Source organism: Aspergillus neoniger (genome assembly GCF_003184625.1).
Source record: "Aspergillus neoniger CBS 115656 unplaced genomic scaffold BO87scaffold_17, whole genome shotgun sequence".
Lineage (NCBI taxonomy): Eukaryota > Fungi > Ascomycota > Eurotiomycetes > Eurotiales > Aspergillaceae > Aspergillus > Aspergillus neoniger.
Window position 1 is genome coordinate 135066 of NW_020291145.1, and position 15521 is coordinate 150586.

Sequence of the window (15521 nt, forward strand, 5' to 3'; positions counted from 1 at the left end):
AATGTTAGTGAGATAATCCTCTCATGAATCGATTCGTCAAAGAGACAGCCAGACTACTCAAGTGGACGACAATTTAAGATAGTTACCAATTACTACAGAGAATGAATGCTACCTCTGGCTAGCATCCACCTTCAAGTCTCCCAAGTCCCAACACCGAGGGGAATATACGGTGGTATCTCATCCCATTAACGTGGGGCGCAGCTGTGGAGTGACTCGCGCCGAAGGCAGCTTGGCACTTGATGCACAGCGCCCTGCTCTAGCCGAGACATCCGACCGGGCCGTTATCATGTATGTCCATTAAAGGGCTTGGATTGTCCACGGAGAATTGATCTTAGCACTGTTGCTCCTGTTCGTGAACGGTGATCCTCGCCCCACGGCTCGTCCGAGTAGCATCAGGCTATCTTACTGCCTCCTCACCATCTATGCGCCATTTTCAAAGGGATCAATGCTTTGTTGAACACTAGAGCAAGGCTGAAAGAGTGAGACTACAACTACCGTGACTCGGACGTCGCTCGGCTAATCGCTGGCGAAGCAGGCAGTCATCTGGTGGTGGCAGAGCAGACCAGAGGGACATTAGACGAACCAGAATCAATAGCGCTAAACTCGAACCAATTATCATGAAAAGTTGCTGCACCCATTTAGGAAACATGCAATTTCCCATGCAGCAACTAGTTCTGACAGATAATTCGCGCCGAGGTCCAACCGTCGTTAGTTGCATTGATTCTGACCTCCGTGACTGATCCGGCTAGCCGCACTTGAAGCCCTTTTTCCTGACCCGTGAGTATAGACCTTCCACAACTTCGACGTTGCAACAATTATCCAACCATATAATACCGACCCCCATGGATCGAAAGGCAAATAAATTCAGTGATTGCCACCAGCCAGAACAGACCTTTGTGTCGAAGCGAAGAGGTAAATGGGCCTAAGGGTCCTTAGCCTGGCGCTAAGCACTCTCATTTCCAGCGCTAAATGACATCCGAATGCTACGAAGTGAGACATACCCAATCAGCACATCCCATGACAGTCATAGCGGCCCCGGGGTTCTCGTAATAGCGGACCCTATCCGGAGAGAGGTCTGAACAAGGCGGCTCTACAGAATCTTTTTGATGCCCATTCGACTGTCTACTCGCTTGAGTCATTTCCCAAAGCTACCAATGTTGGGGCCGTCAGCATGACCTGAAAATGAGATGAGCTTGGCTCTGCAGCCAAGGCTATAGAAAGGGGGATAAAAGCGCCCCTCTCAAGCCTTTACCCCTGATACTACACCCCATTCATCATTCACTCCTCTCTACGGAGTACTATCAAACAGCAAACCTCATCCAAATCTCAGAACCCCGAAGACAGATCAAGATTCATCTCAGCAGCCACCATGCGCACCTCGTACCTCCTCGCCGCCGCCCTTACCCTCCTTGGCGGTGCTCACGCCGACGACGACAGCACCACAGTAGTCGGCTACTTCAGGCCCTATTGGTCGGTGGACCTCCCTGAATACGGCGGCTGGACCAGCACCGGCGCCAGCGTCGCAGGCATCAATGCCGTGAAAACCACCTACAAAATGAGCTGTCTCAAAGACGCCCCCAAGACAGACTGCGACATGAAGGACGCATACACTATCATTCAAGGCCCGGAAACCGTCAGTGTCAGCCAAGTATACACTGCTTCGACGTCGGACAAGACCACCAGTTTCGATGTCACCGTGACTCTGTCATACGAATGCTCATTAAAGTCATGGACTGAATCGGCGAGCTGCACCATGAGCGCGGGTTTCAGTGGAAGTGACGATGGCGCGACGTACGCTTCGTCGACGTCGACCAAGTCTACCTATGAGAACCCGACTAGCAGATTCTATTCCCTTGTTGTCACGGGGGGTGTCAAGTCATTCACCGAGCCTGCCGCTACGAAGACCCCTGATGCTGCTGCTGGTGTCGGGGCTCCTGTTGCGGCCATGATTACGGCGGCGCCTGTTGCGGCCGCTGCTATGGTTGCTGCGGCTTGGGTTTAGGATCGACCAGTGGAAATATTGAACTGGTTATGGAAAATTCTCTGATCGTTATCGATTGTAATGTGGAAGGATCAAATGATACTTGTGGTAGCACTGCAGTTGCTATCTAAGTATTCCGTTGTTGTCTGCTTGTTGCTTTACCATGGTTTATGTGTCGCTCCTTGTATACCCCGATTTATCAGATAATTGAATGCTATTACGGATGCATGCCTGACTTCTTTGAATACTGTTATCTGACCGATAGTGTAACCAGGACAATTGCAAGAGGCTTGGACTTCGTCTAACCTAAGTACTGGCACAGGGGAACCGTAGATTTTTAGGTAACTGCCACACCGACAGAGCAGGATAGTAAAGCAGTAACGCTCGTCATGCTTCCCTGGCAACATCATACGTCTTAAAAGTGCTGACACGTATCAAATAAGCAAGCAGAGAAACATCTCTGAATCGATACTAGTTCAAGTACAATAGCAGTGGCCCCAATGGCCTAGAAATGCACACCCACACGAGACACCAGATTCTGCCACCTCTTCTCCAAAGCGGTCAAAAAACATACAGAATGCTGACTAGTCATTTCGGGGTTGTTCAAAAATATATCCGTCTATATCCGTCTATATCCGCACTTTTCTTCGCGAGGTCGCTGCGGTTCTGCCGCTTTTGGCGGTCGAATAAGCGGTCAGATCTGGCAATACTGTGCTTGGGTCTATACTACAGCACACCCATGGTGAACTCTCGGATATTCTCTTAGGTAGTAGCTATACCCAGAGGTGTCCCCAGGACCTTTTTCTCTTTATACAGACATACTCCGAGCTACTTCTTCTCGCGCCATAGAGAACGGCCGTGCTTTGGCGTACTTCTCAACATCATCTATCAACACTTTCCCATTCTCACCCGACATAGCGGCGACTTTTGCCTCGGCACTGGCCCAGGTCACATTAGCTTGGAGGCAGTACGGTGCATCAGGAGGGAATGTAAACGCCTCCCATGAGAGGAACACATCCTTGCCACAGAGTCTTTCTGCTAAGGGTATGTGGACATTGATGAAGTAGTCCAGATTGACTTCTGCTTCGCGGGGGTATAGGACCTATGGTATCTATCAGTGACGTTATAGACGTGGACAATGGTGGGGGAGAAGGTACTGTGTATGTAATGGGCATTTTTGGGAAATGGAAATTTTCGGTAGGGTTGGAGTACTGGCCAATATCAAGAATAGTCAGTCAAGAATAGACGGAAGAGACACAAGAGTATGCTTTTGTAGTGCTAACCCTATTTTAGACTGGTTGCGGGTTAGAGGTTAGGAGTTGGGGGTCTTGTGATTGAGGACAGCTGTCTGATCTGATGATGCAGCAGGATGGAAAAGGCTATCATCATAGTTGCTTTGCTGCTGGTATGTTTGAGTGGCATTCCTATGATCGACTAGACGTCCTACTCCGTACGTTATTAGGCAAATCATGGTAGTCACAGAATACGAAGTGCAGAAGTACTATGCTTGAGTTTGGGTGGAGCTGAGCAAAATCGGTGATTACTTGTAGGACACAAGGGTATCGTTTAGGCATGGTAGGTTTCCGAAAGGGGCAAGAAGCGTCGGAAAGAAAGTAACATAAGGAAGTTGGGGAAACACAGCAGCGATCGTCTTATTTTCACCTCCTCCACTTCTGAATGGGGGCTCACTTACGCGTGCTTCTTGACTTGGCCCTGGGCCCTGGGTCCCTTGCATGCATCATAATGACAATTTACTATCGCGGCTTTCGGAGGGATACTCCACAACAATCGACAGCAGAAGACGGCCACCTCCATCGGTAGACTATATGGCTATTCCCTGGCTAGCCTCTCTCACTCGGAGCTTCCATCATGGGTCAGAAATGTTCGTACCACTAGGAACGACCTCAAATCCTCAAATTCAGATCTGGGAAAGCTCGCTTGGCACGTTCGGGAAGAGTTCCCAGGAAATGCCCCCATTCAAAACGACACTGCTCACAGAGCTGCACACCTCCAAAGCAATGATCTCTTTGAGCACCGTAGACCTCACGATATATACACTCAGGGCAATGCTGGTTGTTGGCCCTATCAAGGTAGTCCGCCAAACCACGGAACATAAACTCATTGCTTCTACCTATTGTAATGCTCAATATCTTCGACTACATCGGTCTTTCTCCTGTCGATACGGTTCCAAAGCTTCTTGTTAAGACGTGTCTGGTTGATAACCTCTTTGGTCTCACTCTTGCCCACTGTAAGGTCCTCCTCCACGAAGCGGTACCGTCTCATCATCATATGGATGGGGCCACCAAAACTGCGCAAGAAGTTGGTAACAGCCAGATGCCCAGGTGTACCAGCCATTGCCAGATCTATCGCCCAGAGAACTTGTCGTGCCCGGTGAAAGGCCTCAATCCGATGGTCTTCTGGCATGTAGGCAAAGGTACTGTTGGTTTCTCCCTCAGAGCGATGTTTATAAAAAGCCACGGCGTCATACATTGTATCGCCGATCTCGCAGAGAATATCATATTGCGCATCAGTAAACCAGATGTCAAGGAGATCATTGCAAGCAAGGGCAGAGGCTATAGTAAATCGAGCCAGGGCATCACAGTCTCGCATCCGAAACCACTGCTGTGGTGAACTGACAAGAGCGTTGACATACCGGCGGGACAGTTCGCTGTTGGCGTGACTGACTTTCTGAGATGTGATAAAAAGAAAGGTTTTATATTCGCGGGCCATATCAAGATGCCCCGGGGTGCCGTGGAAAAGTTCAGCCAGAACTTCATCGGGATCAAGATTGAGAATTTTGGATCCAGCAGTGACGTCAATCATGGTACCCTGAAACTCGGCAATGATTCCCATGATAATGATGCCCATAAAGGCAATATAGCGCTTCCAGTTCGTGTAATGTGGGATTACAGACCGCGAGTACTCCCAAGCGCACGCCAGGGCCTCGTCTCTGGTTTCTTTTGGCAGGTCAATCCCATCAAGGTCATGGGCGATATCATCGGGGTAGTACCATTCGTTCTGGATCGTCATCTTGGCTTGTCTTGAACAATTCTAGCTTTGGACCTTTTGATGTTCAAATTGATATCATGGCTTGCTCAGCCTTTAACTAGTACCCTCTATTTACCTGAAGGTTACCGTCACACGCCAGATTTATAGAGATACTGGTGCATTGTCTCGACGCGTATGGGTCTATGTTTTTTCTTGCAAACCAGTCTCATGACGTGGGTTACCCTTTCTAGTTACATACATTAACCGCATTTGTTCCGACCCCTGCTGGCACGGAAATGCTGTCCTATGTGTGGCTGGCGAATATTATACGAGCAACTTGAAAGATATCCCTTGCGTTCTGTTACCGATCGGGGTCCTCTCCGAAGATATGCATATTCGTGGCAGCTTTTAGAATGACAGGAGAACTAGCTACTCTAGGCCTTTAGGTTCGTGTGAAGTTTTTCTGAATGCCTAGTATACCATTGATCTTCGATTTAGCTTGAAGTTTCATGTTCATTCAGTAATTGATTGCAATTATACGCTTGCAGAATGTGCCTAGTAAATGACTTCTTGATTGTAGTGCTGACTATGCAATCATACCAACGATGTTGAAGATCACCCTGCTGCTGAGGGTTCTGCAACATCAGACAGACGGCTGCAAGAATCCATGCAGAGTATGCACCATGATACCCACAATAATAGCGTAACTCTGACCGGGTCTTCGTCATCATGCCGAAGGATTTTCTTGGAATGCTGCTTACAAGCCACCCTGCCAAATTGAAAGCTAACCGTCTGAAGATCCAGTCTATTAGTCTATTGTGGTGAGTCGATCGCGATGTGTCAATCATGTATCCCTCGCGTCTCCATACCCTCCGCTCCACCACACCATTTTGTGCAGAATGGCATGACGTAAACAGGTTACCCCAATGACCAGAGTGCAGATGTGCACGACGGGTTATAGGCTAGATGCACAGATATTGGCTCAGATATGTATGCAGGAGCATATTCATGTCAAACTCAGTCAAGAGATGATGTCCTATGCTAGGTATAGAGAAAGCATCTTCTTCACTCTCCACCGCGTTGACTGAAATATCTACTTTCGTACCATTCCCCTTCAACTATTTTGAGACAGACTACACCCTCACCATGGATTTCTACAATCTTGCCGCTTTGACAGCATTCGCCTTTTTGGGATGGTATACCCTTACTTTCGCCCTAGCGTGGTATCGACTCCGCAAGTTTCCAACGCCCAGCTGGCTAGCCCATTTCTCCTACCTCTGGCTCGGGAGGTTGACATATAGCGGAAAACAGTATTGGGTACACCGCGAGCTACATCGGAAATATTGCCCGCTGGTTCGGATTGGTCCGAACGAAATCATGACCGATGACCCGGACATCATCCGCTCCATGTCATCAACTCGAAGCACATTCACTCGCGGTGAATGGTATCTCACTGGGCGATTCAACCCGTACTACGACATCCTGTTCACTATCCTAAGTAATGACGGACACAAGAAGGCACGAGCACGCGTCCATGCAGGCTACTCCGGTCGTGAAACCGGGGTTGCTCTAGAACATGGGGTTGATCGCCAGGTAACCCGATTAACTGATCTGCTACGGCAGAAGTACGCTGTTCATGGGGATGATGCGCCACTTGTAAACATAGTCGATGTTAGCTCCTACTTTACCATGGATGTTATCACAAAGCTGGCCTTTGGGCAAGAATTCGGCTTTCTCCAGGCGGAGAAAGATCGTTACGGCTTCTTCAAAGAAGTACACTCCCTCTGGCCGCAAATGTCTACAGTGGCAGATGTTCCGTGGATTCGAAGGATCATTTTCTCCAAGCCGTTCCTGAAATTGTTAGGTCCACGCTCAACGGACTCTCATGGCTTCGGTGCGTTGATGGGGCAAGTACAGGTCACTTGTGAGTCGACTTGCAAATGTGCTTACAGCCTGACAGGGTTGCTCGTGAACATGTGCAGGAGAAGTTCTCTACCCTGGACAATAGCAAAGGGGATATGATGGTATATTGTACTTAAAGCATTATTTTACGATGGACTCGAGTCCTAACAGCGATGTAGGAAACTTTCATCCGCCATGGATTGACTCAGGAGGAGTGTGAAGCCGAGGGGCTCTTCACAATCATTGCTGGAACCGAAAGCACCGCCTCTACTATACGGTCCATCTTGATTCACACCATAAGTTCTCCTGTTGTCTACTCAAAACTCAAGAACGAGGTTCTCGAAACTATCAGAAAGGGGCCTGTCAGCAGCCCTATTAGCAACAAAGACGCCATAGACCTCCCGTATCTTCAGGTTAGATCCTTTTATTATCCCTAACTTACAAAAGCCTGACCAGACTGATTTAATAATGGGACATTAGGCCGTTATTCTCGAAAGCATTCGCATGCGACCGCCCATCCTGGGGCTCTTTCCCAAAGTCGTGCCCTCAGGCGGTGTTGAATATCATGGACAGTTCATTCCCAGTGGCACCAATATTTGCTTGAACACATCGTCTCTTTTACATTCTAAATCGCTGTTCGGGAATGACTCCGAGGTCTTTCGACCTGAACGCTTTATGGATCAGGATGAAGATACCTGCAATGAGCGGAAAAGAAACCTTGAACTAGCCTTTGGCCATGGACAGAATCAATGCCTGGGTAAGCACATTGCCTTTATGGAGTTTGCAAAGGTAACATTCGAGGTACGTATCCTTCTACTTGAGACCAATTAGACACTGTTTGCTTACTAGTCTTGTAGTTATTCCGCAATTTCGATTTTCAGACAGTGAACCCCTGGCGAGTGAACCATGAGGTGCAGAGCTATGGTGCTTTTCTTGAGTCGAATATGAAGCTGAGGGTAACTGAAACTGGACTGTGACTTACTAGTCGGTGTTGTTCATGCATAAGGACGAATGGTTCTTTACTCGACTACGATAATGTAAAACCTTTACCTACGTATCTACAGTTTTATTTCAGACATAGTATTGTCTTGGATATGAATAATTCACAAGCGATATGTCGCAATCCACAGTTGAACTTACCCAGTAGAGTACTATTTATTCCAGCAATGGGTATGCTGAAGACCGGACCTGTTACATCATGCTGCGATGTGTGACCTTGCTTTTTCAGAGAAACCAGCGGTCACCATTTACTGGACCTAGTATAGGGATGAGGATGACGTTTTCTCTTGGACGTACCTTTTCGGCGCATTGCATCTTTACGGCATCTAAAGTCAAAAGAAGCAAGATGTGGTCGATCATGGTGTGGTTGGACATATGCACCTTACCCAAAGAGGTGAATGCACTGAGCGCTGCGTACAGTATCCCAGTAGCTTGGATATGGCTGTGGTAGACGAGCGATTGAAGACGTAGGAAAGCAGGGGATATCATGATCTGAGATAACCATGGGCCCTTCCACTCGGCAGTGGGCTACGCGATTACGTATGGGCCTCGATATATGCATCTGTCGAATATTGGGAATGGTGAATCCGAAGGTTCTGTCAAAAGTGTGGTGTATCGTAGAGTATGGTTAACTTCATCGGAGCATAAATTTGTTGCTGCGTTGGTCAGCCGGCATATGACAACAACTATGACAGAGAGAATTAAGAGACTAGGTTTCAAGCTTTCTTCGTTCCCAACCATGCCAGCATCTTGCCGAATGACTATATAGTAGACCGGATTGTCTATGCAAGGGATTTATTACCTTCCATAAGAAGGATCGCATAGCATTCTTCAGGATGAAAAGTGGTCAACATTTCCATGTTAGACATTTCGAACATAAGTGTAGTCAGCTACCCTATAGCCCCCCACGAAAAGCTATTTCGTACTCTTCACAGAAGTAGTCCAGCATGTCCTTTGTTATCCAGACGATCGTACTTCTCTACGTGCTCTACATTGTGATCTCCGCGATCCGCACCATCTTCTTCCATCCATTGGGACGCCTACCTGGTCCCAAGCTCTGGATTGCCTTTCCATTCTTCCAACATATCGCGGCAGTTCGTGGACAACTAGATCATGAATTGCGACGGTTCCATCAACAGTACGGTGAGGTAGTCCGCTACGGGGAAGACGAGGTATCATTCACCCCCGCGTCCGCCTGGCAGGCTATTTATGGACCCGGGATTGAGCTCCCTAAACCAATATACGCAGTGTACAGCAAGTCCGGAATCCTAAACGCCAACCTGGAGGACCACGCCCGAATTCGCAAGGCCATGGCGCTGGCGTTCTCGGTGGGCTTGCAAAGGGAGAGTATCACTACTGGGTAGCTCCGATCCTGGACTATGTGCGTATAGTTCCGCTGTTGCGGGCCAGGGACCTGTATCCATGGCTCGTGCGGGGCATCATGGCCATTCTTTCATCGAGTTTGACGGAAGCTCAGAAACGGCAGGATGCTCACACGCGGGCCATGGTGCAGCAAAGAATGCCCCGTGAGACCCATCGCAACGATTTCATGGAGTTCATGCTGCGGCCACGAGGGGAGAAAGGGGAGCTTAGTGTGACCGAGCTTGAAGCCAACGCTAATATAATCATTGCTGGCGGGAGTGAGCCGACGGCAACATTACTGACGGGGCTAACTTACTGGCTCCTGCGGACCCCGACGGCCCTGGTACGGGCGACGGAGGAAGTGCGATCCCAGCTGCTGACGGAGGAGGAAATCAGCTTTGTCAACTTGACGACACGACTTCCGTATTTGCAAGCATGCATTACCGAGACCTTTCGCATGTATCCCCCGGTGCCTACAGGACGGCAGCGGGTAACGCTGGCGACAACCAAGATCGCAGGACATCAGATCCCTCCACGGGTACGTCTCCTTCCCACCATGAAATGTGATCGTGACTGACGACGGCCCAGACCAAAGTAGCGGTTTATCAACTAGCAGCATACCAATCGGAACAGAACTTCCATGACGCGGGTGAGTTTCACCCAGAGCGATGGCTACCGGAGGCAAAAGATCCCTCATCCTCCTTCTACCACGACCAGCGGGAGGTGTTGCGGCTATTTTCTGTTGGGACGCGCGACTGCATCGGCCGGCAACTGGCGTATCGGGAAATTTGGGGCATTATGGCACGGGTGCTGTGGCATTTCGATTTGGAACTGGTACCGGGGCAGATAGAATGGAATATGCAACGGTCGTTTACCATTTGGGAGAAGGGAGCACTAGAAGTGTTCCTGCGTGAAAGACATCCAGCTAGTGTCGATGTACCAGATAGCACAAGGGTCTCCTGAGAGGGATTTATTACTCGGGTAAGCATTCAAGCTTTGCGAAGCTCATTGCGAGTTCTAGTTTCCAGAGAACAGGGCACACTGGATGGGAGAACGCATAAAGGTATACATACGTATGACCAAATAATGGGAGTCAGCCTTCAACGTAGATAGTGGTTTCCCGCTCCATCTGAGTCATTTGGAGAGGGGGGGGTCGCAGTAATCGAGTAAATGACTAAAGGGTTTACGATTATCGCATGTTGGACTGGAGTTCCTTTTCACGGCAGTAGGTCCAATTTGAATTTCGGACCTGCCATCTGGGATGACTCTCCGATGTAATCAGAAAAATTTAATATCAGGCGTTCGTATGCCCATGGTCGGTGGTAGCTCAGTGTTCTTTGCAGTAAGTTGTCAAACACAGCAATTGAAAGGATATCGCATCTGAGGAAAAGCTAGACAACAATGTAGGGCTACACTGCATATACATATCTTCATAATAGGATCCTGGAAGATGTGAAGAAATGAAGAGGGTGGGGGGAAAGAACTGCAAGGAGTATGTTACACAAGTTCTCATCGGGTCAGTGAGAGGCGCAAATCTATGCTTTTAATGGACAGACCCCTCAGGAAAAGAGTATCCCATAGTAATAGCAATTCCAAGTGGGGGGTCTATCCTTCCCCCCTTCATTCCCAAAGTATCCACAGCAGACTGTCGCATCAGATTCATCTTCACAATGACTATCCAACACCAGGCTAAGAACGAAATTCCTAGAATCTCCGGCAAGAGTGACCTCGACAAGGTCTGGCCAACCACTCAGGAACATGGGGCTGCCATCATCGAGGGCTTTCTTCCTTTGGACGTCGTATGGCGCTTGAATGTTGACGCCGACCCCTACGTCGCGATTAAAACAAGTTCGAGTGCCTCGAAAAAAAGATCATCCTAACCATGGGATATCCCCAACGTCCAAGTTTGTCAATGCTTTGAGCGGATTCTCATCCACATTCCGCAACGACGTCTTGAACATCGAGGCTCTGAATAGAGTATCCGAGGATGCGTTCAGAGTATATGGTGATTACTGGCTTCTACTGGGTGCGATAATGGAATATGCACCCACACAACCAGCTCTATCTTTCCACCGAGACATGAGCTTCAGCCATCCGATAGTCGACTATCTGAAGCGTGACGCACCATCCACTTCAATCATCTTTATTGTTGCCCTGACATCTTTCACGGCCGAGAACGGTGCTACCCACATCATTCTGGGCAGCCATAAGTGGCACTCCATTGATGGTGGCACGATAGATCAGGCTGTTCGTGCAGTGATGAACCCCGGAGATGCTCTGGTGCTTGTCAATGGCACGGTGCACTGCGGCGGCGCCAATATGACAGAAACCGAGTCTCGCCGTGTACTTTCCATCACCACAGGCATCAGCCAGTTCACTCCGCTTGAGAGTAACATGGCCCTCCCGCGTCCCATCGTGGAGAGTCTAACTCCACTAGCTCAGAGGCTTCTTGGATGGGCAAGTCAACGATCCTCTGCGCCACGTGATATGGGGCTGTTAACCATCCGAGGCAAGTCGATCAAAGAAACATTAGGATTGAGATCGGACCAGCCAATTGCATAGTATGGGTGAGAAAAACGTAAAAGTCAGTCATCCCAGATATCATACCGAAATATGATCATTCTGTTCTCACGTCTATTCTCCGTAAAAAGCCATATCATATGCAGTAGTAGTAAAGCATAGGACATATTGGTGATGGAGCCATCTTGATTTCTTACTGCCTCAGGCACTGAATAGTCGCCTCGGAATATGGCCGAGTTCCGAATGGGGCAAAATTATGGCGGTGCTAGTGTGGCGTACCTGAATATATGGCTAAGTATAACCAGAGATGGGGGATAGCTCAGTAAGGACCTTTGGAAGGTTACACAGTCGGCTGGTTAAGAATAAATGAGGCATATTTGTTGGAGGCAACCTGAAGAGCCAATCCTCGACAGCATTGGCTGGAGCGACCGGCAGATGTCTTATCCCGTGTGCAGAAAGAGAAGAGGGATACTACAGCAACAAACGACTATATAGAAAGAGAAAAGCACGAAAGTATCCATTATTCAGTGACTAGAAATAGAGTTGAGGGTATCTTTTCAGATGTAGCAATTTACTGTCCTACACACTTCGAGGCAATTACGCCCACTTGCCGATCAAGGCCATGATGCCCGCCCCCAACAACGTACAGAACACCATGTACAACAGCTTGGAGCGACGACGAGTGCGACACGGGTCGAAAATGAAGTCGCGTGCCAGCAGTTCCACTAGAGCACTGTAGATCAGCACTCCTGCTGAGATAGCATTGAACACTCCCTGCACGATCAAGGATGTCTTCGAGCCCGGGTTGTAGGCAGTGCGCAAGCCCAAGCCGATCGCAATCGAGATCGGAGTGGTCAGGCCATACGCCAGACACAGCAGGTGAGGGAGCCACTTGCGATGTCCAAAGGGAATGGCGGAAAGTCGGGCACCGATACCCAGACCCTCGAACGACTGGTGGAAGACTAGCACGGGGTAGAGGGTCGAGAATTCAGAACCGGTTACGCCAAGGTTGAGGCCGATGATGACCGAGTGGAAGATGATACCAAACTCGAGGATCAAGAAACCGGCAATCTGTTGTCTGAAGGAGCGTTCGCCTTGCTCGGACGAGGTTTCTGCGGAGGTTGCCGTGGGGGAGGTCTTTTCTGCGGACATGCGACCATCTTCGGGGTTGGGGTGGATATGCGCGCTGGTGGGATCACCGGAAATAAAGGCGTCCGTGGCGTTCTCCTCTCGGTGCATGCCATACTTGTTCTCGACGTAGACCTCAGCGGCGAGATCTAGAAGGAAGATAAGAGTGATGGAGCCGAGCACAATAGCGGCACACCAGGAGTATAGGGACCAGTTTCCGGAGACGCCAACGCAGGTCTTGGGTCCGATGCGCTTGTAGGCCGGGTCAAGCAGATGAACAAAGGCTGTGGCTAGGATGACGCCCGTACCGAAGTAACGGGCGAAGATGTAGACGTTGTGAGGGATCTTCCAGCGGGGCATGCTCTTAGCCACGACGGGGAAGAAGGTGAAGGCTGTGGAGACGAAGAGGATAACAAAGATCGATGAGATGCGGGCCCCCATATGACCGTTGTAGTCATTTTCAGAGATGGCATAGTAGCACAGCACGTCCTCTTTGCTGGCCGTGTGGAGGTTCACCTCGGATGCATTGAAAATAGCCATGGCGACCAGATGGGGAGAGAGGTTGGAGGAGAGCAATGAAGTGAGGATTGACTAGAGAGAGCATTATGAAAATCCAGCTGTAGATGGATCATCTTATAGCATACTGAGTGAGGACCTTGGGGTGTAGCTGAAGGAGATGGTGGTGTCTAGGGGAGTACCTGGCTTGACGATGGCGAACCAGGTGCCCTCCATTGTGGGCCGCAATAATCTCGACAAGCGTAGGCTGACAGGGATAGCCATTAACTAGGGTCTGACTGGATGGCTAGCCAGATTTGCCTCGCTCGACTCTTAACAAAATGCAGACATCCTCAATCATCTCAGCAGTTCATGTCCTTTCAATGGACCATCGCGTAGAAGCTCTGCATCTCTAAAGAGCCATTTGCTGACATTCCTGGCGATATCATTCGCAAACAAATTGGTAGGGCTGAGCAGCATCACCTCGTGAGCCGGAATGACAAGCGCCCTATAGGGCTGATGGGGATGTTGCTTATCTGCAGGCCAATCAAGCTGGCGAACAAAATGCGTAAGATGCAGCGCGGGTTAAGCTGTCTCCCAAGGTCCTCGCGCGGATTCCACTTTCCAAGGTTTGGGTCACTCCATGGTTCCGCCCTCGTAGGCCTCACTGGCTGAATTTTCCTAGTTGGCGAGAGTGCCGCCCCACGCTCAACCCATGCAGTCAGACAAGGTCGATTGTGTGTTTTTGCATCCACACGCGGTCCGGATACACACCTCCACCCGAGAACTCGGATCCGAAACCAATGAACGACCACCTGCTGGTGCCCTGGGATCTTAGCCGAGATGAGAATGCTCGAGCGTGGAGGGGGGAGGGGAGGCTATGGATTGTTATATTTCTTATGCCATCTTCACGCTCGCGGTCGGATAGGGAATTTTTAAGAGTCGGCTGCATGAGCTGTCATGTTCGAGCGTTGCACGGGCGCATACATTCCAGAGTAGAGCAATCTGCATTGTACCACTGCGGTAATTAGTATCGCATGCTAAGCTTTAGTGGTCTGACGTGTCTCAGTTGTTGTGGAGCAATAGCGATGAACGTTGGCGACACGTTAAATATATAACATTCAGTTGTAGTTAGTGCTTTCGAAGGGAAGTGACAGTGGTGGATTACTCAGAAGGCTTTCCTTGGCCACTGCAGTGGCAGGACATGCTCCAGCGCATAAAGGACGTTCAAGTCTTGTGACCGACCGGCTTGCTGACTTTTGGGACTCTGCAGTGAATTATAAGGAGCTGGCTCTCCCAGTATCCATCTACCCAGCTACATGGAACCCCAACAAGCCATAAAGACAAATTAACGGGCGGCGTTCTTGCACTGTTTGAAACAACAATATAGCTCGTTCCACACCGTGGTGAAATCCAGATTGATGAAGAGAAAGACCTAACATGCTGCCATGCAAAGCGCAGGCCTGAAAGAGGAAGAAAGTGGCTGCCCCTGAAGATGGAGGATTTGGGTGGTACTTTCGTTCGTCCACTGGTGATGTGACTGACTCGAAGAGCGGTCTTTCCGAGGAGAAAGTGATAGAAACAACCCCAAGTCTAAGTAGACTAACGCCTTGGACTCGCGTCAGTTTACCCAAAGTGGTGGCTGCCGCTGTCCACCCCCTGACTCGGCACTTTACAGCTTTGCCATCGCCGAAGAACTTTACGTGAATCTATGACCATCCAGCTTCCCTGCATTTGATCCCTAAATCACCTGGTCTGCAGGAAAAGAGGGGGCATCAAATTGACCCGAGCGTCAAACGATTCCAATGCCTACAGCGTCTTAGCTCATCGACCCAAACACCGCTGCTGAACGAAGTCGGAAGCCCGCGGAGGAGACTGGAGCTCGGGGTTGGCCGTTTACGAGGCTACACAGCCGGGTCTGGACTTCTTAGCCCTCTGTTTCAGGCGTAGGTGGATGCATGCGGTGCTGAGGGGCCTATTATCTGGAACGAACTTATGGTCGGGTAGCATTATGCATTGGCTGGAGACAAGGTATTATAGCCCGTGGCTGCCCTCGAACTGGCTGAGCTACTCAGTTCCTTTGTCTGAATTGTCTTGGCTGATGTGATACGAAGAGTTTATTGAGCGCTTGGACGCCCTCGTTGAT

General features: G+C 49.6%; 7 protein-coding genes across 7 annotated transcripts; 4 read left to right on the forward strand and 3 right to left on the reverse strand.

Annotated features, from left to right (window-relative positions):
• Window positions 1-1097: 1097 nt before the first annotated feature.
• On the forward strand, window positions 1098-2299 carry BO87DRAFT_59108 (uncharacterized protein). Its single transcript, XM_025629410.1, has one exon. The coding sequence runs from the start codon at window positions 1370-1372 to the stop codon at window positions 2000-2002; it is 633 nt and encodes a 210-aa protein (XP_025479393.1). The 5' UTR covers window positions 1098-1369; the 3' UTR covers window positions 2003-2299.
• A 490-nt stretch (window positions 2300-2789) lies between these two features.
• BO87DRAFT_459255 (uncharacterized protein) lies at window positions 2790-3156 on the reverse strand (the record flags this gene model as incomplete). The annotated part of the gene is made up of 2 exons (XM_025628942.1): window positions 2790-3083; window positions 3139-3156. The coding sequence occupies 2 exons, from the start codon at window positions 3154-3156 to the stop codon at window positions 2790-2792; spliced, it is 312 nt and encodes a 103-aa protein (XP_025479394.1).
• Window positions 3157-3885: 729 nt separating this feature from the next.
• On the reverse strand, window positions 3886-5011 carry BO87DRAFT_397162 (ABA 3 protein; the record flags this gene model as incomplete). The annotated part of the gene is made up of 2 exons (XM_025625286.1): window positions 3886-4112; window positions 4165-5011. The coding sequence occupies 2 exons, from the start codon at window positions 5009-5011 to the stop codon at window positions 3886-3888; spliced, it is 1074 nt and encodes a 357-aa protein (XP_025479395.1).
• A 1104-nt stretch (window positions 5012-6115) lies between these two features.
• Window positions 6116-7702, forward strand: BO87DRAFT_308962 (cytochrome P450; the record flags this gene model as incomplete). The annotated part of the gene is made up of 4 exons (XM_025619448.1): window positions 6116-6880; window positions 6922-6993; window positions 7051-7284; window positions 7352-7702. 4 exons carry the CDS (start codon window positions 6116-6118, stop codon window positions 7700-7702), a joined length of 1422 nt encoding a protein of 473 aa, XP_025479396.1.
• A 1115-nt stretch (window positions 7703-8817) lies between these two features.
• Window positions 8818-10271, forward strand: BO87DRAFT_436435 (benzoate 4-monooxygenase cytochrome P450; the record flags this gene model as incomplete). The annotated part of the gene is made up of 3 exons (XM_025627813.1): window positions 8818-9217; window positions 9262-9770; window positions 9821-10271. The coding sequence occupies 3 exons, from the start codon at window positions 8818-8820 to the stop codon at window positions 10193-10195; spliced, it is 1284 nt and encodes a 427-aa protein (XP_025479397.1). The 3' UTR covers window positions 10196-10271.
• A 599-nt stretch (window positions 10272-10870) lies between these two features.
• On the forward strand, window positions 10871-11794 carry BO87DRAFT_436442 (phytanoyl-CoA dioxygenase family protein; the record flags this gene model as incomplete). The annotated part of the gene is given in 2 exon segments (XM_025627814.1): window positions 10871-11086; window positions 11103-11794. The coding sequence occupies 2 exon segments, from the start codon at window positions 10903-10905 to the stop codon at window positions 11792-11794; spliced, it is 876 nt and encodes a 291-aa protein (XP_025479398.1). The 5' UTR covers window positions 10871-10902.
• Window positions 11795-12284: 490 nt separating this feature from the next.
• BO87DRAFT_376773 (zinc-regulated transporter 1) lies at window positions 12285-13556 on the reverse strand. The gene has a single exon (XM_025623385.1). It carries the CDS (start codon window positions 13418-13420, stop codon window positions 12350-12352), a length of 1071 nt encoding a protein of 356 aa, XP_025479399.1. The 5' UTR covers window positions 13421-13556; the 3' UTR covers window positions 12285-12349.
• Window positions 13557-15521: the final 1965 nt, after the last annotated feature.